Source organism: Mirounga leonina, unplaced genomic scaffold, assembly GCF_011800145.1.
Source record: "Mirounga leonina isolate KUSES-001 unplaced genomic scaffold, KU_Mleo_1.0 Mir_353, whole genome shotgun sequence".
NCBI lineage: Eukaryota > Metazoa > Chordata > Mammalia > Carnivora > Phocidae > Mirounga > Mirounga leonina.
This window is the reverse complement of record NW_023270699.1, coordinates 1,354,185-1,374,936: the sequence shown is the minus strand read 5'-3', so window position 1 is coordinate 1,374,936 and position 20,752 is coordinate 1,354,185. Positions and strand designations below refer to the sequence as shown.

At 63.5% G+C, this 20,752-nt stretch overlaps 1 protein-coding gene across 1 annotated transcript; it reads right to left on the bottom strand.

Moving 5' to 3' along the window:
• Positions 1 to 7,068: 7,068 nt before the first annotated feature.
• Positions 7,069 to 17,043, bottom strand: POFUT2 (protein O-fucosyltransferase 2). The gene is made up of 9 exons (XM_035030032.1): positions 16,806 to 17,043; positions 15,585 to 15,835; positions 13,441 to 13,585; positions 12,820 to 12,930; positions 11,278 to 11,344; positions 10,128 to 10,253; positions 9,253 to 9,433; positions 8,906 to 9,029; positions 7,069 to 8,221 (listed from the first exon to the last, which is right to left on the bottom strand). The coding sequence occupies exons 1-9, from the start codon at positions 16,937 to 16,939 to the stop codon at positions 8,068 to 8,070; spliced, it is 1,293 nt and encodes a 430-aa protein (XP_034885923.1). The 5' UTR covers positions 16,940 to 17,043; the 3' UTR covers positions 7,069 to 8,067.
• Positions 17,044 to 20,752: the final 3,709 nt, after the last annotated feature.

Sequence of the window (20,752 nt, the reverse complement as noted above, 5' to 3'; positions counted from 1 at the left end):
GAGGGCTCAGGTGTGCCTGGGGGAGGGCTCAGGTACATCCTGGGGGAAGGCTCAGGTGTGCCTAGGGGGAGGGCTCAGGTGCATTCTTGGTGAGACTCAGGGTGCCCTGGGGAAGCACTCAGGTGTGTGGCCCCGTGTCTCTCCTTGCTTCCTTGCACTCGGGCAGGTCAGGGAGGGTCTGCTAGACTCCAACAGAGGCTACCCTGAGGCTGGGTGCTCAGGAAGTCATTGTCACCAATCCCCCTACTGAGATGCGCTTGCATCTTCTGACTGGCTTCTCAGCCTGGCTTCCCTCCCTGCACCCTGGGAGGCAGACCCACTCCTCAGATGGCAGGGGCGTAAACTCCCACAGCAAAATTGGATGTGTGCGTCGGCTGGGGCATCTCACACTCCAGGGCAAGACCCGGTGCGTGGCGGGAGCCCCACGGCTGGCCCCGTCCCAGCTCAGGGCGGCTTGCCCCTGGAGCAGCAGTGGGTGGGGTGCGGCAAACAGCGGTGGGGAGGGGGGGCCCTGGGGAGAGGCACGTGGCGGCCACCCAAGGGGCTTGGGCTGTGCCGTCTGCTGGGGGGGGTCGCATCCCCCCCCGCCAGATACCCAGAGCGGAGTCGCTGAGTCAGGCGGGGGAGGCCAGCTCCGCTTCCTCTGTTGGAGGCTCAGATGCTGAGACACAGATGTAAAAGGATAAAATGAGAAGGAAGTGGCCTTAGGAGGAAGAAAATGGGGCGTAAGGCATGACTTCTGTCCTGAAGTCTCCCCCGCCTCTTTAGTGCCCGAATGTGCATGGGGGGTGTGGACAAGGGTTTCCCGGATTACCGTGTGAGTGGGCGCCGAGTCCTGAGGGGCAGAGCTGCTATGGTCAGGTAGAGGGCGCTGGCCTCCCCTCCCCCCACTCCTGCCTGGCCTGGGAGGGGCTCCCACACTTGGGGCCGGGCCGTGCCTGGATCCAGCTGTGCCTGAAGGCTGCCCCTCCTGGCCTTCTGAGTGTGCAGTCGTGCTTGTTGACTGTGGAGCGGCTTGGCGGGGTCTCTACTGTCTGGATGGATACACAACCCCGAGAAGGAGCCCCGTTGGAGGGGGTCAGGCTCAGCTGCCACAGCCCAGGGCCAATGCCTGTCCCACCACCCCTGGGAGCTCTTCCAGGCCAGGACTCAACTGCAGCAGAGGCCTGGTCCCCCGGGGAGCAGCCCAGACCCCTTCTGACACCTACACCCATCTCTTCCGGGAGGCCTCTGGGGGTCAGACCTTGGACCCTTGGTCGGAGTTTCCTCCTGAGCCCTGTGTCCAGCATGGAGGAGGCGCCTCACTTTCCCGAAATCACCACAAACATCAGCGATGTTGACACCAGGGGGCCCATGGCTAGAAAGATGTGCACAAGCAACAAGGGAAGATTTCTGAAAGTCTATCTTGAAATAACACCTTTGTATTTCTTATCATTTACCTTCCCTTCTGGTTGTGAAGGACCACGGACTGTCCAGGGCTCTTCCAGCACCAGCCATAGAGCAGCGAGCGTCCTCAGGCCGTGGCACCGCCTCTGGAGCCAGGGCCCACAGAGATGTGGGTGGGCAGGGAGGTGCGGCTAGCCCAGCAGAGCTGCGGATGGTCACAGAGCGCACAGGTCACGCCTCGTGCCTCCGGGGTCCGTGTCCACACACGCCCGGCTCCTCCCCGTGACCCTCCGGGGGGTCAGTGCAAACGGAGTTCACGCACGCCCAGGGGGTCAGTGCAAACCTTCTGGTTGTGAAGGACCACGTGACCCTCCGGGGGGTCAGTAGAGAAGCCCGGCGTGCATGGACGTGGTTTGCACGTCCTCTCCATGACCTTCTCCGGATGCTCTCTCAGGTCCCAGCAGCAGCTCCAGTGCAGGGTGGAGGACACGAGTCCTTGCACATTCCCATATCCGCATTCACTGTCCCCCTCTGGCTTCGGGATGAAACGGGAAAGGTGAAGCATGAACGGCTGCTGTGTTTATCAGAAGTAGCTGGAGAAGGCGCTGTCCTCCAGGGAAGGGCTTTGCTCCGGGGACGCCTCTCCTCATTTGCGAGGTACAGCCTCCAGGGCCCCCCAGGAGGAGGGACGCCCGGCCCAGGCATCTCGGGGTGGCCGTCCAGCTCTGACCACGTCCCCATCGTACCTCCCGGCTCTGGACTTCGCCCACCGTCTGACCAGGGACCAACGGGCCCCGGGTTCTGCCGCAGCCTTTAGCCAACAGAGCAGTTCTCCGTGCTCCTAGCCGGCCAACTGTGGGGGCTCCTTCCTGGCCCCTTCCCGCTGCAGCTGGAACCCTCTCCACAGCCGGAAACCACAGCACAGAGCTTCCTGCCCCAGCCCCTTGCTGCTGGCCTCAGGGACTCCGTGACCGTGGGGCTCCTGCCTTCCTGTCCCGTGCCGTGCCCTGGCACCATACTGGGGGCTGGAACCCACTTTCTGTTTCTCAAACAAGCCAGACTTGGGCGTACCTCAGGGCCTTTGCACTGGCCCCTTCCCCTCTGGTGCTCTTCCACCGGCGGGGGCCCAGCTGTCCCCTGTCATTCAGACCTCCCGGTGCAGGTGCCTCCGAGTTCATTTTGCACGCAGCCCTGCGGGTCATAGTGGTCCTGCCTGCCTGAACGCCCCTCCCTGACCATCCGTTAATCTGTTACAGGGCGGCTCTCACACCCCTTTTCCTCCCTTCAGCACAGAAGACCCCAGGCTCTCGATTCTGTTTAACGGCATTCTTGGGCGTCCGCTCCATCAGAACGCCTGCTCCTAGCGGTTATCCCAGGCCCAGCCCTGCCCACGGCCCACTCCGGGGCTCAGGGTCATGGGTGTGGGCTGGGGTGCCCAGAGGGGATGCTGTTGCAGGGTGCAGAAGAGGGTGAACGAGGGGGTCACCCTGCAGCCCAGAGGGCATCTCGGGTTGAACATGGTGCACCTTGTCTGCGTGGAAATACAAGCTGGCTTTACGCAGTAGCCCCGGTGTGAATCAACACGCACACCACCCAGAGACACTGGTCGCCACAGAAGCTGCGTGAGCGGGAATGTTCCGTCACTACTCTCCTAATTAAGTTATGATGACACTGCTAACACGAAGGGCTCACGATTGCTGAGGGAGCAAAGCCAACCTCCAAAGCCTACAGACTGCACAGTTCACTTATGTTACACTCTCGAGATGACAGAAGTGCAGCCACAGGGACAGAGGGGTGGCCACCAGCTGTGGGCGGTGGTGGCACAGGGGTCATGGGAAGGGGCTGTCTTGACTGTGGAGACTCACACACATGTGCACACTTGTGAAGACATGCACGGGCACACGTGCACACAGGCATGCACACACGTGCACGGGCTCACCCTGCGTGCACACACATGTGCACGGGCTCACCCTGCGTGCACACACACGTGCACGGGCTCACCCCCACGTGCACACACACGTGCATGGGCTCACCCTCGCGTGCACACACATGTACACACACGTGCACGGGCTCAACCCCGTGCGCACACACACATGCATGGGCTCACCCCCACGTGCACACACACGTGCACACACGTGCATGGGCTCACCCCCACGTGCACACACACACGTGCACAGGCTCACCCCCACATGCACACACACATGCATGGGCTAACCCCCACGTGCACATACATGTGCACGGGCTCACCCCCCCGTGCGCACACACACGTGCACGGGCTCAACCCCGCATGCACACACACGTGCACGGGCTCACCCCCACGTGCGCACACACGTGCACACACACGTGCACACACACGTGCAGGTGGCAGCTCTGTCAGGCCGAGCAGAGCTCACCGGTGGCGACACGACTGAAGGCAGCACTATTATTTCTTGCGACTGCATGTGAATCTACAGTGGTCTGGAAACCGGCGAGCTGAAAACACACTCTGTGGCCGCGTCTGCATGCCCTGCAGTGGCGGCCCGTGGTGTGACCCGCCCTTGGACAGGCCTGTGTCGCGGAGCTGCGTCTGCGAGGGCGCGCTCTGTTCCTCCCTGGGGCTCAGGCTTGGAATGGGGCCCACGGAATAAGGTATCTGAGGGAATGATGTCCCCGGCAGAAGGAGCTGGGCAGCGAGGTGCGGTGGGCGCCCAGCCATGGGGCCCGGTGACACTCTGCTCTGTGGTCCTGCTGAGCCAGTGGCCGGGGCACAGGGCTCTGTCTGCACTCCGGTCGCCGGACGCTGTCCCGGCCAGCGTTCAGCTGGGGGGGCCTTCTGGGGACCTTCTGGGGGCCACGTGGCTTCACTGCCGAGAGCCATGGCGGAAAACCCTGTGACGGGAACGCTCCACGGCAGGGAATTTGCAGGGCGCACCCACGAGCTTTGCCCACCAGGGAGCTTCCGATGACTGAGTTTGTCCCGCACTGACGAGATTTCAGCTGGGGCCGGCGACCCTGCAGCCAAGGTGAGACGGTCTCCGCTGGCCAAGCCGAGAGGGGGAAAGAGCAAGTGCACCAGGCGGCTGGATGAGGGGTGCACGGATGGTGACTCCTGCCCACGGAGGCCAGTGGTGCGGGATGCTGGCGGGCCCTGGGGCCTGGGTCTGAGGGAGGCCCAGCTCGGCAAGGCGCCATGTCCCCTGCTCAGGGCCCAGGGCCGAACGCCCCTGTGGGTGCAGGGTTTCCCCAGGTCGATTGCCCGAGCCCCAGCCTGGGGGGCAGAGGGTGGGGGGCGCAGTCCCCTCAGGAGAGTCGGCTGGGGGGGACAACGAGGTACCCCTCCCAGGCGCTCTGTCTACCCCCTCCCTAGACCCTGAGGCAGGACCCACACGGAGGAGGGGTCACAGAGACCCCGATCTGGTTCAGGCTTCCACTCCCACAGTGGCCTTGGCCATTCGTTTTGCCCTGAATGGCCTCAGTTTCCCCATCTGTAAATGGGGGAGAAGGTGACAGCGTGCAGACATACTCCATGGCCCACACCGTTCTGCCACTTTCCATGGACAGCCTGGCTTGCTGGGGGATGGAGGGATGATAAAAGGGGCACCTGCCAAGCTCTCCAAGGGGCAAAGTGTGAAAGGCCCCGGGCCCAGTGTGACGGGTCAGCCGGGTGCCCGGTCAGGTGGCTGGGCATGCGGAGTCAGGCCTGAGGCCGCCAGGAGTCAGGTTCTGTGGCCCACAGGGTCTGTGGTCAGGGTGGGGGGCATGCCTGGGGTCGCCAGGGGACCTGAACCCTCTGCTCTTGCTCACTGCCCCGCCCTTGGCCTCAGAGTGGACTGCACATCCCCAGCCCATCCGGCATGGCTGTTTGCGGCTCCGTGGTGCGTGGAAGCTGCCGGATCTCCAGGCTGGGGTTGGAGGCAACGTCAGCCCAGACCCCCAGGCCCAGCAGCAGCCTCTTCAAGTGCCCTGCCCCACGTGAGGCGCCCAGCACCCAGCAGCGCAGGGAGGGAGGCGGTTGTCCCCCCACCCACCGCCCCTCGGGCCCTCAGCGACCCCCCGGTGCCCAGAGCCCTGCCCATGAGTTGGATGAGCTGCGGGGAACCACCCGCGAGCACGCGTTTCCTGCCCCGTCCTGCTCAAAGGGGACGGTCTTGTGTAAACCCACAGAGCAAGCTGGGAGGTGTGTGGGAGTGGGGGGCTGGCGGTGTCCCTGGGGCTCCCTTGTTGGAGGAAAGAACTGGGGCTGAGGTTCAGAGAGGGCAGCCCCACGGCCTCCGAGCCAGCAGGGATCCCGTCGGGCTGGAAGCAGAGCTCCATTCCGAGGCCTGAGCCCCGTCCTGCCCAGCGCACCTCACAGGGCGTCTGGTCCCAGCAGCCAGTGCCCTGGCCGCGAGGCACATGGGAGAGAACGGTGGGGGGACACCCGGGAGCTGATGCGCCCCGGACTGTGAGTCAGCAGGTGTTTTCCTCGTGCTCACCACGTGCCTGTGGTCAGGGGGCCTCCAACCTCGAGCCCTTCTGGTCCTGCTCGAGGCTCTGCTTGAGGCTGGGACGGTAAGCTTTGCCCTCCCCTGGACGTCACGCCCCGCCCCGTTGTCCTCGGCTGACCTGCGTGTGGGCGACACCCCCCACCGGATGCTGCACAAACAGCCAGGGCCCATAATCACTCCCGCCTGACAAGAGCCCACAGCCCGCAGGAAGCAAAGGAAAATGAATGGTCATTATTCAACAAAAGGATGGTTTTCGTTCACCTTTGGCTGGAAGGACGGTTATCTGCCGAAACGCAGGCCTCTGGAGGCCCATCAGGGCTTCGGAGCGGGAGGGCTGATTATCGCAAGGGTCACGTCTGCCGGCATCCCCCACTCTCACGTCCGAGCAGCGCAAACGCACAACTGCACACGAGTCCACGAACGGCAGTCCTCGCTGAGCACCGGCCACTGCGTAGAGCAGCCCCCCGGGGCCCCCCGCGATGCCGAGCTGCCCTGTCGGGGGCACAGCCAGGACCCACCGAGGCAGCAGGCTTTCCACCTGAAGAGCCCGCCCGATGGTTCGCCTGCCACGCCGAGGCCAAGGTGGACGGCTCACATGCTTCCTTCCTGCGCCCACGCTCCCCCCGCGTCCGCCCGCTGCCCCCCACCCCAGCCCCCCCGTGAAGCGCTGCAGCGGCCCAGTCCGCCTGGAGTCCCGCCCTCCCTGACCGCCCCCAACCCAGTCTCACCTGGATCCCGGCCTGAAGGCTATCCGCCCCCTCTCTGCTCCGTCCTTCCAGGGGGTCCCGCCCCCACCCACCTGGGCCCCAGGAGACGCCCTCCGCTGCTCCCCACAACTCTCCTCCCGGTGCTGGGCCGGCCGCGGTCACAGCAGCTTCCCCAGCTCGCCAGGCCTGCCCCCCACCACTGTGCCGCCCGCTAACACAAATGGGGCACGCGGGCTGGTCCCTCCCGAGAACGGACCCAGGACGACCGGCCTCCCCGGTGCCTGACCCGCAGCTCTCCAGTGCCCAGCTCTTCCCAGCAAAGCCGGGCAGCGGACGGACGGGAGATGGCACTCTCCCCGCCCCTGCCACCGCGGCCCGAGGGAGACCAAGTAGGATGAAGCAATCGTTTTCCTTGAAATGGAAAGTGAAGGTCACAGTCTGGACTGTTTGTAGTTTTCAGAAAGCCAGAAAAAAATTCAAGGGTGTGAAAAAAACAGTTTCTAGGATTTCAGTTTTCTAGAAAACGTATTTTATTAATAGTATTTGAAGGTACAAATGGGCAAAGAATAAATACTTCATTGTTTCCCCCACGCAGCCATGAATGATGTCACAGGACCCTAGCGCGTGTTTGGGCTTGGTTTTCAAAGCTCAGGAAGGAGACACAGAAACAGCCCCCCCTGCGGCTCACCCGGGGTGTCTGTGGGAAGTTGGGGCTCCTGGTCAGGGGGGATGGGCGGTGGCCATGCCCGAGGTCCAGAAGGTGTTTCTGGGCAGCGGCACGAGCCCCGAGATCGGCAGCGCACTCCAAACCCTTCGGAGGCCTGAGTGACCGTGCTCCTGGCCCCCTCAGCCCACCGCGGGGCAGGCCCTGGGGCGGCCGTCCCCAACGCCACCACGGCGCTCACCGGTGACCAGCCCACAGCGCCTCAGCCGGCCGCGGGGGCTCCTCTCCGTGCGAACCCGGCGAAGCCTGAAAAGCTGCCGAGGAACCTTCCGGCATCTGAGCCGGGGAGGAGAGAGAGCACTTCACCGGCGCCCACAGGCCTCAGCCCCAGTTCTGCGAGGCGGCGGCGGTTCGCCTTCCTGCCAACTTGTTGGGGGCCTCACGCAGGTCCAAGGGCTGAAGGAGCAGTACCAACAGGCTGAAACCGCAGCAGGTCCACGGGCACGGCCCTCGCTGCCGGGCACCCTCCAGACCCGGCCAGTGAAACGAGCCCCGCCCCTCCTCACATCACACCGACCTTGCCAGCAGTGGAGGCCCAGGCTCAGACCCCACGTGACACGCAGCCAGAGTCCCGGGCAGCCGATGGTGGGGGAAACACCGAGAACGGACACGCGCCGTGGCTCACGTGGCTGTGGGCTGCCACTGACCCTAAAGAGCGAGGGTGGGGCGGCCTTGCCCACCAGCAGGGCAGGCGCGACCCCGAGGCCACACGTGTGCTCAGAGGGAGACCACGAGCCATTGTGTGTAACGTCCAGGGCGTAGGGTCCACAAGCGGCCGGCCGGCTCAGTAGGCGACCCTCCAGTGCGTGGGCTGCTCACACGCTACCTCCCGGTCCCCGCAGAAGCGGTTGTATGTCGTCCGGGGGTCGAGCCCGAGGATCTCTCTCTCCTCGTGGATCCGGAAAGAAAACGTGGAGACCGAGGTACCGATGAAGAACCTGACAAGCAAACCAGGGGACACAAGAGCCGCTTGAAGGAGCCCAGTGCCCGACCCCTGCGGCCAGGTGGGGGGAAGGGAGGTAGTGGCCGCAGGTCCTGCACGGCGGTGACTCGAGAACGCTGCCGGATTCCGGCTGTTTGGGGCTCAGCGGGGGCGCGGCTGCTGAGATCCCAGGGCAGAGAGGTCACCCCGCCCCACGTGCTCAGAGGAGAGGGCCCCCAGCCTACAGCCTGCATGCACGGGCCCAGTGCTTCTGGGGATCCTGCAGACGCGGGGAAACCGGCAACTCTACTCCTAGCTTCCACCCCACTTGAAGCGTGCTGGCCTCCTCCCAGCCCCGGCCCCTGCTCTCCTCCGGGGCGGGCGGGCCTCCCGGGACGACGACGCGCACGGAGCTCACGCTGACCGGCTTTCAGGAGACCCTGGGCACGTTCTGCGGGGACACGTGAGATGGAGGCCGTCGCCAGGCCCAGGGGAGCGAGACCCTGCGTGGGGTCCCTCCTCCGCCACGGGGAGGAGAGGGGAGGCCCGGACCAAGTCTGACAGCAGACCCGGGGAGTACGCCTGCAGGCGAGGAGCAGACCGTTGCAATGGCACTCCGGGTCAGCCCAGCCAACGCGGGACCAGCCGCCACGGAGACGGACAGAAAACGGTGGAGCCCGCGGCCGGCCGGGAGAGGCACCTGGCGTGCGCGCAGATCCACTGGTCGATGATGGCCACGCCGCCGTCCCTGAAGAGCTCCAGCTCCTCCCACGTGGGCTCAAACCTCACCATCTCGGGCAACAGCTTCCTCAGCTCCTCGTGCTCTGCAAAGCGAGGGAGAGCCGATGACTGGGGGCCACGGCGCAAGCAGCCAGCACCGCCCACGGGACTCTGCGGGCTCAGCGGCTAAGGTCAGGGGCACGGACACAGGACCCGGTGCTGCCTCCCGGCCACACCGTGGGCTCGCAGCTGCACCTGGACCCGCCCAGGATGTGACAGGGGTCGGCGGACGGGTCGGCAGACGGGGGCAAAGCCGGAGCCGCGTACCCGTCCTGACGGCGTCCGTGGCCACGAACACCTTGTCCAGCTGGTGGGTCTTCATGAGGCTGCGGATCTTCTTCACGGCCCCGTCCAGACTGGGCACGTCCTCTCTGTGGCCCCAGATGAAATCCTTTCTCCTCAGATGAACTGCGAGGTACGGGCCCCCCAGAGAGGAGCCCAGCACGACCTGGCAGAGGAGGACCAGGAGCCACTGGCACTCGGGACGCCACACGGGCTCCCACACGGCAGCGCCCCGCCCGCGGGCCTGTCTCGGGGACTCGGGGACTCTGGGTGCCGGATATCTTTCTAAGACCATGAACTGGCTAATCACAGACCCTTTACCAGAGTGAAATCAAGTAAATACAACCCTGGAAAACACACGCACATTAGATTAAAAAACCCACCCATAACTGTATTTTCTCAGGAAACACTATCCGAATGCCCTGAAAACCGGGGCTGGGACGTCTGGAAGGCACCCAGGGGACAAGTGCCCGGGGGATCGCTGTGCTGCCCCACTGTACCGGGAACACCTAGAAACAACGCCTGCGGGGAAGGCAGCGTATTCTTTGTTGAAATTAAGTTATATAAAAACCAAACCCTCAGAAGAAACTTTCTGTGGCTCCCACGCCACAGGGCAGACAGCGCCGACAAGAGTCTGGGTCTGCCACCCTTTTACTCTCAGATTGGCAGCTGCCGCTGGAACCTGCCACGGTCTCCCGGCTCGCCGAGGAGGAAACGGACCCGAGCTGTCGCCCTGAGCTTGCGGGGGCCCAAGGGGACTCTCCTGATGGGCGTCCGCACCTGCCCTGGGACGGGCTTGGCGACTCTGCATCTGAGGGGTCACGTGCGCGTCCTCGAGTGAGAACAAGTGGGGGCGCTACCTTCATCTTGGTCCAGTCCTCCTCGAAGGGGATCCTGTCGGCCTCGTCCGTGGAGTTCAGGTACTTGCTTCGGAACTCGTCTCCCACGGCCCGCAGGTGCTTGGCGAACACCATGCTCCGCCGGGTCTGAGGGGTGCAGAAAGCCGCGCTGCTGAGCGCCCCGCCGACCCCCAAGCAGGGGCCCTGGAGCCCCGCCCACCTCCCCAGAGCAGCCTGAGACTCCGACGGGGATGCCGAGGACGACGACCCGGCACTCTCGGAGGTCAGATGAGGACGGGCTCCTGAGTCTCCTGACTCTCAGGAGAGTCTGGTAGCGACAGGTCATCGACCAGCACGAGGCCAGACGGTGAGCAGCATCTACCAGGACCGTCCCCACACGCGGAGCTTGTGATGCTGGGACGGCCCCTTGCTGGAGGAACCCAGCCCTGGTTAAGAGCCTGTGGCTAGCAGGAGAGAGTCACCGCCCTCCCAGCTGGCGGGGAGACCACGGTGCTGGTAAGAGGCGCAGAACCACGTGGGCAGTGATCACAAGGCCCCTCCGTGCTTCGGGAATGACCCGCTCAAGAGACACCTAGGTCACGTGTCCAGGGAGCAGGGATCTCTCCTGGGTCCTCCCGACAGATGCCTCATCTCTGCCCACCCCAGCTGCCCATGGGAGCTCCACGCCCCTCAGACAGGGCAGACCCCCAAAGCAGTGACAGCTGCAGAGGGGGCGTGAGGTCCATTCCTCAGGCTCCTGCCCGACCCACAGTGCCAGACGTGCGCTTGCCCCTGGGACGCAGACAAACTGGCTAACGTACCGCTAACCAGCAGGGTGGAGTGTGGAGCTTACAAGATACAGACTGGATGTTTTTGAAAGTAAAAAACCCTTTCTTTCAATAATCAGTTTCCGTAAATAACAAACCTATCGCCTGACATGCAAACATGCCAACCACGTGGAGCCCACGCTGCTGCCCCAGGACTGCCCCAAAGTGCAGAGCTGTGGTTCCTGCTGTCCCGCCAGCGCCCCCCCGCCGCACCCCCCAGCGCCCCCTCCCTGCTGTACCCCCCCCACGCTGGCGGTCAGCAAGCGCCGACCGTCTAACAGACGTTCACAGATGCGCCCCGAGCAGCACTGTGGGGACCTCAGGAGGCGCTGGCGGGCACTCACGTTCCAGTACTCCTTCCCCCCGTAGTGGTCGTGCAGGAGGTTCTCGGCTCTGTCCAACATCACCGACCTGTTTTCAAACAAGATAGAAAACATTTAATTTCAAAGTGCTTCTATCGGCCTGCTCCAGAGCACATTGCGAACGAAGCTGAGAGCCGCCCAGGCGCACGTGGGCCTGGTGCTGGGGCCCCTCGGGGAGGCGGCTGCCGGTCTCCGCACACACTCCCGAGGGGGCTGCAAGTTCCTGAGGGACTCTCAGCATCGGGGGGGTGTCTCTCCTGTCCCAGCCACTGAACTGGGGTCACCAAGCCCCCTGCGACTACTGATGCAAGAAAGAAAACACAATGAAGCAAACGAGTAAGATGGCCCCAGCAGCATACAGAGAAAGCCCCAGACGGAGCTCCCAGCACACAGACATGGTCCAGTTCTGGAAGATCTGTGACTTTGTGGACTCACAGCCCAAGGGCAAAACCACACCAGGAGGGACACCTCGATCCCGTTTGCAAACAATCACCTGAACGAACTTAGCATGTCTGCGTTTCTCAAGGCTCAAGCTCGCACCTCCATCGGGAGCACTCAACTCCTTCCCTGCAAAGCGAGGGCCAAGACAGGCCCCTTCCTGAGGCGATCAAACAGCCTGAAGCATCAAAGCGTGCAGAGAGGACACCCCAGCAGGGGCCGTGTCCACTCAAGCCAGGAAGATGCAGGGGCACGAGTCTGGGGGAGGCGCACGGCCTCCTGCTCTGTCCCCGTCCCCGTGTCCTGAGTGGGACGGGGCGCCGGGGGGGGGGGGGACGGCTCAGGCAGGTCACAGCTGCCCCCCTGACCACTCCAAGGTCCAGCTTCGAGGAGGCTGAGCATGAGAGCTACCTGCGGAAGCGAGAGCAGGTGGGATCTGGGACGGGCCACCTCCATACCCTCCCGGGCCTGCCCTCACCCTGCTTCGGCCACACCTGGGCAATCACCCGGGCAGGTGAACTAAGATCTGGTTGGCGCTCCCTTCCAGTCCGGCCTGTGCCCTCACTGCCCTCCTGCCCCCAGGACCCCACACACCTGCGGCGCCATCACCTCGGACAGGGCCCCGGGGCTATCCAGGTGTGCACCAGACTCCTCCGCCCACCAGCAGCGGGACGAGAGACCTGGGCTGATGAGTTCCCACCGGGCAGGGGCTGAGCAGCACCGCGTGAAGCCGCACTCGCCGCACAGACCCCCGAGCACGGGGACAGCCGCCCTAAACCCGGGCTCTCCCCAGGAACATATGCAGCCTCCTCCTCGGTCTCTGTCCCCATGTCCCCGTCCCGGGCTCTCCCCAGAGGCACGCGGCCTCCTGCTCTCTCCCAGTCCCGCCTCACTGTGGCCCAGGTGTGGGGTGGGGACGAGGTCTACCTCTCCCGTGCCCCCCCCACGGGCCCCGGCAAGGAGGATTCCGACGCCAGGCCAGCACGTGCGCACACGCGTGCACACACGCACACACACACACGCACACACATGCACGTGCACACTCCTTCACTGGCCGGTCACCGAGCGGCCCTGCCGGGCACTCACCTCGCCGACGTGTTTCGCAGCAGGACAGGCGCCATGATGGAAGCTGATCCCTGAACGGACAAACAGGAGACGTTCAAAGCTCTCGTCTCTTCATAACCCCAAAACCATCCTCTGGAAAACAAGAGCCCAGCGCCTCCATTAGTCTGTTCCACACGCGCAACAAGTAAACGCGGACGCGCGGGCGTACGGCCTCGTCTGACAAGGCAGCCGCTTCTCTCAGGGAAAGCCGACTGCTCGTGACGCCAGGTAGTGACGTCCTCGTGACAACTCGGAAAGAAGCCACGATCTCATCTGACCTGAGGGGACCAGCGGAGCTGCTCTGGGGACCCTGGGCAGTGGCGAGGGCAGAGCCGGGCAGCGGGCGGACAGGACAGAAACGAGCTCCGCGCTCGAGCTCGCACAGTAACGGCCCTGGAAACGGCCGCGGCCCTCCCACGAGCTCCCGGAGGACAGGCTTTCCAGAACCCAGTTATTCTGGTGCTTTGTCCACAGCCCCTCCACGGGGAGGTCTTCTGATGGCAACCAGTCTGGGCGACCAGACCGCCACGTGCAAACGCACCGCGGCCGTTTCAGCGCGGCCCGCGCCCCCGCCGCCCTCCCCCAGGCCCCCCGCGGCCGCACCTGTAGTACTCGTGCTTGTCCGGGGAGTAGAGCAGTGGGTCGAGGCACGGCCGCTCGTCGACCTTCTCTTCCCAGGTCCCCTCTTTCCACCCTTCCGCGTAACTCTGCAGGACATAAACCTGGTCGATGAAGGGCCCGCCGGATTCTGGAAGAGGCCAAGAACGACCATGTGACAAGAACCAGAAGCTGATGCACAGGCACAGAGAAACCATTACTTTGTTTAATGCCACCCTCCTCCCTGCAGGACCGCAGAGAGCTCACGGAAGCAGACACAGGACAGAAAGAGTGGCATCAGGGCACGAGGTCCTGAAAGGCAGAGAGGGACTGCCCGGGGGTGCTGGAGCTTGTCCAGGCCCTGCCGCTCCCAGGGCTCCTCATCACTCCCACCTCTTCCAGCAGCTGCCCTGCCCTCGGCGCCCCCAATCCTCACGACAGCCACAGGCCCCACACGCTGTCTTCCCCACTGCCCCGCAAGCACGTGCCCCCTTCCCTGCATGGACCAGCCTCGCGGGCACTGCTCCCTTCAGGGCTCACCCCTGACCCTGTGAGGCCATTCAAACCGCACCTCCCAGGACACCTTCCTGGCCACAGCCTCCCACCCCTAACAGCCCGTACCCCTTCCCACTCTCATTTTCTCCATACCACCCCTCCCCATCTGGGTACTTTTGTCACTTGGTTTCTGCCTCCCCGCTCCCCACAGGAGCTCCAGGAGACCAAGAGTCTGTGTCCGTCCTGCCCACTGCATCCACCCCACCTAGAACCTGACGGCCACATCCACAGTGCTTAACGAAGGTGCGTTCCAAGAGAGTCCAGTCACAAGAGAGCTGCATCAAGTGCAAGTCTGGTGTCTTTTCCACATCCCCCCACCCCCGCCCCGCTCAGGGGCTGCACTGCTGCTGGGGCCTGGTCCCAGAGCTCCAGAGCCCTTCTCGCAGGGAGGGTGAGATGCCCGGCGCCCTGCTGCACATGTCCTGGAAGCCCGTCCCAGGACAGGCACCCTTCCCTCTCCCCCCCGTAGGGGAGACAGCTGAGCAAAGGCGAGGCTGGCTGGGCAGGTGAAGGCAAAGCGGGTCTGCCTGACCCGCCTGCCCCGCAGCATGTCACCCAGGACGCCCCATCTTCCTGCCCCCGCTGCCCCCACTGGTGGCTACAGGCTTGAGGCTTCAAGAGCAGGAGGAGGGGACCAGCCTCCCCACCCAGCACACCCAGTGTCCCCCATTGAGCACCACCTCACATGGCTGAGGCTCAGTCCTGTCCTTGTGTCCGCCTGTCAGGAAACCTGCTGGCCACAGCCCTGCACGGAGCTAAAGGGCAGTTTCTCTGGGAGGCTCCATGACCCGTGGTTCAGACCAAGGCTGAGGCTGATTCCCAGACTAAGTCGGACTACGCACCCAGCGACATCTCTCGTCTTGGGTCACAGAAGGATGTATTCCAAGACTGCTTTTTACAGGTCTCAGAGTTTGCTTCTTCCCCATAGACGAAAATACCAGGAGATACCTATATCGTTCCATCCCGCAGTGTTCACAGGACTGACCCCGCCACAGAAACGTCCCAAAGTGACAGGGACTAAGGCGCAGCGAGAGCAGTACATGAAAAATGAAGACGTGGCAGCTGCAGTCCTGAGCTCTGCGGGTCCGCATGCGGCTGGAGCTCAGCATCGCGTCGGCGCCTCCCTCTTCCAGGCTGATGGGGCAGCAAAAGTGTGTCACTGCCTTTTAAGCTTATGTCTTCTAAAGAAAGCAATGCTGAACTCTGAACACCCTTGTTCTAAGAAAATCTTCAACTTCTCTCTCTTTACAAAAATTAAATAGGCGGAGCAGGACTGAGTGGAACAGGACGCACTATGATGAGTCTTGGCCAGCACCGAGTGAGGCATCGTGAGGTCGACGCCAGGGGCAGGGTGCCTTCTCTGCACAAGAGCACATCCTGCTGGGAGCAGGCCCGGCCTCCGCCAGCGGCCTTCCCACCACAGCTGGGAGCACCCTCCGCCGGCTCACCAGCTGCCCCAGATTTCAGAGGCAAGGGGGCCCACGGCTCACACAATTCAGACCACTGGGAGCCGGAGGTGGGAAACAGAAGCGGGGCCCCCACGCCCATCAAGTGTCTCCACGGCAGGGCTGACACAGCCGCGACCGCTGCCTCACCTGCAATGAACTGCTCGTACTCTATGACCGGGATGTTTCTGTTGAGACTCGGAAGGTCAAAAAAGTCGGCCCAGGGAATCCGGACCTGGTGAACGTCAGGGCTCTGCCAGTGATAGAGGCGGCCCCACGGAGGAAGCACCAGCACCCACTCCTCAGCCTGAAGCAGCGTCTTCAGGAGGGAGGCGACGCGGATGTAGACATCCCTGCGGAGGTTGAAGCCCTCTGGGGGGTTGACGTCATACAGGAGGTACCTGGCGGGGAGGGGCGGGAGAGTGGGTCTTCAGCGCAGAGCCGCCCCCTGATGCTCACGGTGCAGACTCTGGGCTCTCCAGGGGCTGGCGGCTCGCTGCAAAGAGGCGGCAGCTGCCGGCCCGTTTCTGTACAACCCATCACTCAGCAAGCCCACGAGGAGGCCGGGCACACATCTGAGCACCTGCTGATGACTAGCAACCATCCAGCAACGGGGCCGGCAGAGTCTCGGCCACGAGAGCCTGAGACTCAGACGTTTCCGTGTACCCACACCGTTGCGCTCTTAACCATTACCCAAGACCCTGTGAGGCTGCTGTCCATGAGGGCTGCATCCATAATCCCGGCTTAGAAGCTAAAATAAGACCTTTCAAATGCATGTATTGATTCGCTGAAAATACCAGTAAGAAGCCATACGTCGTATTACTCTGAATACCTTTTAAATGAAAATAAGTATACTTTCCTAAACAAAACCAGTTAGGAGAGCGGCCATGTCTGCGGTTTCTGTAACTTCTTTCCATACCCGCTTCTGCCTTCGACGTGCTGCGCTACCACAGGTCAGGCGGCCTCCACGGAACCGCCCCCGGGCCGCCGACACACGCGGGAGGGGACCGGGTACCCTCCCTACACGTCAGCGCTCGGCGCGGGGCTGTTCCGCGCCAAACCCTCAGGAACGGCCGCACGGCAGACGCCTGCTTCCCGCCCCCGGGGCCCGTCTGGGAACGTCCCCAGCCGCGCGCAGCCGGACCAGGCTGAGCTCCCGAAGGACCAGCTCCGAGCCAGGGCCCCGGGCCTGCCCCTCCAGCCTGGCCCCACAGCCGGCCCTTCCTGGCGGCTCCGGGAGGCCGCGGCAGCCCGGGCCGGATCGCCGGCGGGGGCAAGGGGGTGCGGGCGACGGAGGCCCCGCCCGGCCCGGCCCGCGGTCCCCGGATCGCCGGATCCCCGCCCCCGCCCCAGGCGCGGACGCCCTTTTACCGTCTGCGGGACGCCGCCCCCGACAGGATGTCGGCCGCCGACTGGCCGGGCCAGAACTCCTCGCCCGAGGCCGAGGCCAGCGGCCAGGACGCCGCTTGGGTCAGCACCAGGAAGACGACGCCGAGCGCCGCCATGGCCCTGGGCGGCCACGCACTTCCGGCGGCCGCGCTCCGCCCCGGAAGCGCCCCCCCCGAGCGCGTCTCCTGAAGCCACGGCAACGCCACGCATGCGTCTTGCGTCATTCCGAGGCCGGGCGTCTACCAGGCCGAGGACGCTGGCAGGCGCGTCCGGGGCGCGGACGTCCTCTCCTGTGAGCCGCGCCGGGTGGAGGCCGGGCAGGTGCCGGGCCTGGGGGCGGGGCTGGCCTGGGGCGGAGCCAGAGGGCCGGGGCGGGACCTGTGGGCGGGACCTTGTGGGCCGTGGGGGAGTGGGGCGGTGTCGGGCCTGTGGGCGGGGCCTGCGGGCTGCACGCGGTGGGGCGGGGCCGGGTCTGTAGGCGAAGCCGGAGGGCCGGGGGCGGGGCGGGGCCGGGGGCGGGGCCGGGTCTGTAGGCGAAGCCGGAGGACCGGGGGCGGGGCCGAGCCTGTGGGCGAGCCAGAGGGCCGGGGGCGGGGCTGGCCTGGGGGCGGGGCCTGTGGGCTGCGCGGGGTGGGGTTGGCGGGGCCGGGTTTGTAGGCGAAGCCAGAGGGCCGGGGGCGGGGCTGGATTGGGGGCGGGGCCTGGAGGGGCCGTGGGGAGTGGGGCGGGGTCGAGCCTGTGGGCGGAGCCAGGGGCGGGGCTGGCGTGGGGGCTGGGGCCGCGCCGGGTGGAGCGCAGGCCCAGGTGGGCTTTGCCGGCTGCGGCGCGGGTCTCAGCTTCCGCTCCGCGGCCCGCGGGCAGCTCTCGGGCTTCGGGGCGGGCAAGCCGCAGGACTGACCCGAGGCCTGCACAGCTGGCCAGGTGTGGCACGCGAGCGGCAGACCCGCCAGACCCGGGGATTTCCGAGAAGACAAGGTGTCTCCTACGGGGGGGGGGGTCACTGTGGAAGACCGCAGTGCGACGGCCCCCCCTGTGCCCGAGGGGCACAGGACATTGGAGGGGATGGGGTGGGAGCTGAATGTGGGGGAGCTGGGACTTGGGGTCAGCGGGTGAGCGGGTCTTGTGCCCCACCCCTGGGCAGCCCAGGTCTGCTCCCACTCCCGTGCCAGGTTCTGCGGCGGAGGCGGCAGGGGTCCTCTCAGGAAGCTCAGTCCAGTGGGGGGGGGGCTTGCTTCCCTGCCCCTCACTGCCACCCCTTCCTTCCCCAGCACCGCCCCCCCTGCCCCTGGAGCTCCCCGCCGGGGCACTGGCTCTGTTAGAGGTGCTTGACTCCTGGGGCCTCCTGCCCTAGGGGGACCGTTTGGGTGACTGGACTCTTCCTAGTTCCTGGCTTGAAGGGCACCCTCGCCTTCCCAGGGGGAGGGCGGGCCTCAGCCTGTGCCCAGCAGTGAAGGGACCCCGAGGAGGACAGTGAGGGAAGACGGAGTGCTGGAAACGTCCACACCACGGCCCCTGTCCTGGGACCACCGGGTCTCCAGGCTTCTTCTCGCGTGCACTTGGCGTCTTTATTGTTCAAGCCACTTTGAGTTGGAGGTGTCTAGACCAGGTGTGTTTGCCAGCTGTCCCTCGGCATGCGGTGCGCACACCGTCACCTCCAGGTTCTGCTCTGCTCCAGGAGGGGCCCGCAGCACATACCCTTCGTCCTCTGGACCTGCCCTACAGCCCTCGTGCCTGGGGTTGGATTCTTGTTCTTTTATGTCTCTTAGTAAAGCCATCCCGAAACATATTCCTAAGAGTGTGTATCATGAGTTTTCAGTCCCAGAAACAGAAAGCATGAAGTGGGGGCCCGTTTGCCGCCCCCAGATTCAACACTGGCACCTCCTACCACGCTTACTGCATCCATCCTGTTCTTCTTGTGTTCCCTATACTATTTTAGAGTAAATGACTTTGACAATGACATCGACTTGTTCTATTTGAAATATTTCCATATGTATCTCTGAGAAATAGGACATTTTCTCACACAGCCACAATATCATTAATTCACCTAAAAATGTACTAATTATGCTATAACATCATCAAGTACACTGTCCACATGCATGGGGCCCTGATTGTTTCAGAATGCCCTTTATTATAACAGATTTGCTCAAATCAGGATCAGGGTTCTCCGGGGAAACTGAACAATAGAACATCTATTGATATATATGAGGAGATGGATTACAGGGATTGGCTCAGTGGGATGTGGAGGCCTGAGGCCCCGTGATCTCTGTCTGCAAGCTGGAGGCCCAGGAAAGTGGGTAGTGTTAGTCCAAGTCCAAAGGCCCAAGAACCAGGAGCTCCATTGTCTGAGTGCAGGACAAGACGGATGTCCCAGCTCAAGAAGGGGGAGAGAATTCACTCTTCTTCCTCCTTTTTGTTCTATCTGGGCCCTCAGTGGGTTGGGTGAGGCCCACCCATCTTGGGAAGGGTGATCTTCTTTATTCTGTCTACCAATTCGAATGCTAATGTCTTCCAGAAGCTTCCTCACAGACACACCCAGAAATGGATGTTTTACTAACTCTGTGGGCACCCTTAGCCCCCCGCAAGCTGACGCATAAAATTAACCACCACAGGTTCCTTGTCTTAATTGGCCACCTGGCCACCCCCCTTCCCCCTCCCTCCTCTCCTCTCCTTTCCCCTCCCCCGTCCCCCCTCCCTTTTCCTCCCCTCCTTCCTCCAGTCCCCTCTCCCCTCCTGCATTTGCTGATTGACCCATGGATTATGTTCCTTAACAGGAATGACCCAGGAGAGGTTTGAGTCTTTCATTCAGAGAAAAAAGAAATCTTTGTAAAAAAAAATAATAATAACCGAATTCCTTCTTCCTGCACAACAGGAATCATACTTAAGGTTTCCTGCCTCAGTGTGAAGTCGGAACCACTCACATCGTCCCCGCCCATACACACACACAACAGAGTCCACTGGAGGGGACTTTGCCACAAGAGGGCAAGAGAGGCCTTTGACAGCAGGGATGGAAGCCCGGGGCAGAGGGAAGGGGCTGGGGAAGGGCAAACCTGGAGCACGCATGGCCAGGCCATATCTCTCCTGCCCCAAGAGCAGAGAGCTACTCCCACCCAAGGCCCCTCCAGCTCCCCTCCAAGGATGAGCCACAGGAGCCACCCCTGAGGGGGAGAAGGAGAAGGAAGCCCTTTGGCTTGGGGTCCAGCAGGTGTGGTGTGCGAGTCCCGGGGTCTCATCTCTCCCACAGGTCTCAGAAGATCCCAGCCCTGAGGTGGTGGAGACGTGGAGACCAGGAGTCTCTGAAGAGGAACCTAGAGATTCTTCTGGAAGCTGGGATTCCAGGGGGAGGCCCTGCCAGAGCCAGGGAAGGAGTGGGGTTAAGGGGCAGCTTTAGGGCCACCTGGACCCACCTTGGGTCAGCAGAAACAACCTGGGGCGGGCAGGCAGGGGGACACCAGCCGAGACCCATCCGAACCCTTCACCTGGAGACCTTGGCGGCAGACGGGCTGGGGAGACAGTTGGTGGAAGTGGGTGCGGGTAGGGACGGGGTGAGAAGCATGCTGAGGAGTGGTTCTCCTGGGGGGCACAGACACCCCAGTTCATGCAGTTCTCGCACCCTGGGCGCCCTGCTTTTCAGTGTGCAGAGTGAATTACCAAGATCCATGTGCAAGAAGGTTCTGGACTAGTGCAGAGCTCCACCTCCTTGCTCGTCACAGTGCCCTGGCCACAACGTCCTGCTTTTGTCCCCAGAAATGCACAGGGGAGCTGACTGCTAAGTGAGTCACCTCGAGTGAGAAGCAGGGGACTTCCGCTTAGGCCATGAGCCACAAGGATTTTTTAACAGGAGCATCTGGGGGCTGCCTGCCCTCAAGGGACAGCCCAAGTGCTCTTGGGACCCAGGCCACCAAGTGACCAAGACGTGAAGGCATGCTGAT

Bases quoted from the DNA above. Each gene is read 5' to 3' on its own strand.
- POFUT2 (XM_035030032.1), bottom strand. From the start codon at position 16,939: ATGGCGGCGCTCGGCGTCGTCTTCCTGGTGCTGACCCAAGCGGCGTCC. The intron at 9,434-10,127 runs GTAGCGCCCCCA...CTCCTCTGCCAG, and splicing joins AGGACTGGACCAAGATGAAG to GTCGTGCTGGGCTCCTCTCT. The intron at 8,222-8,905 runs GTGCCTCTCCCG...TTTGCTTGTCAG, and splicing joins TGGATCTGCGCGCACGCCAG to GTTCTTCATCGGTACCTCGG.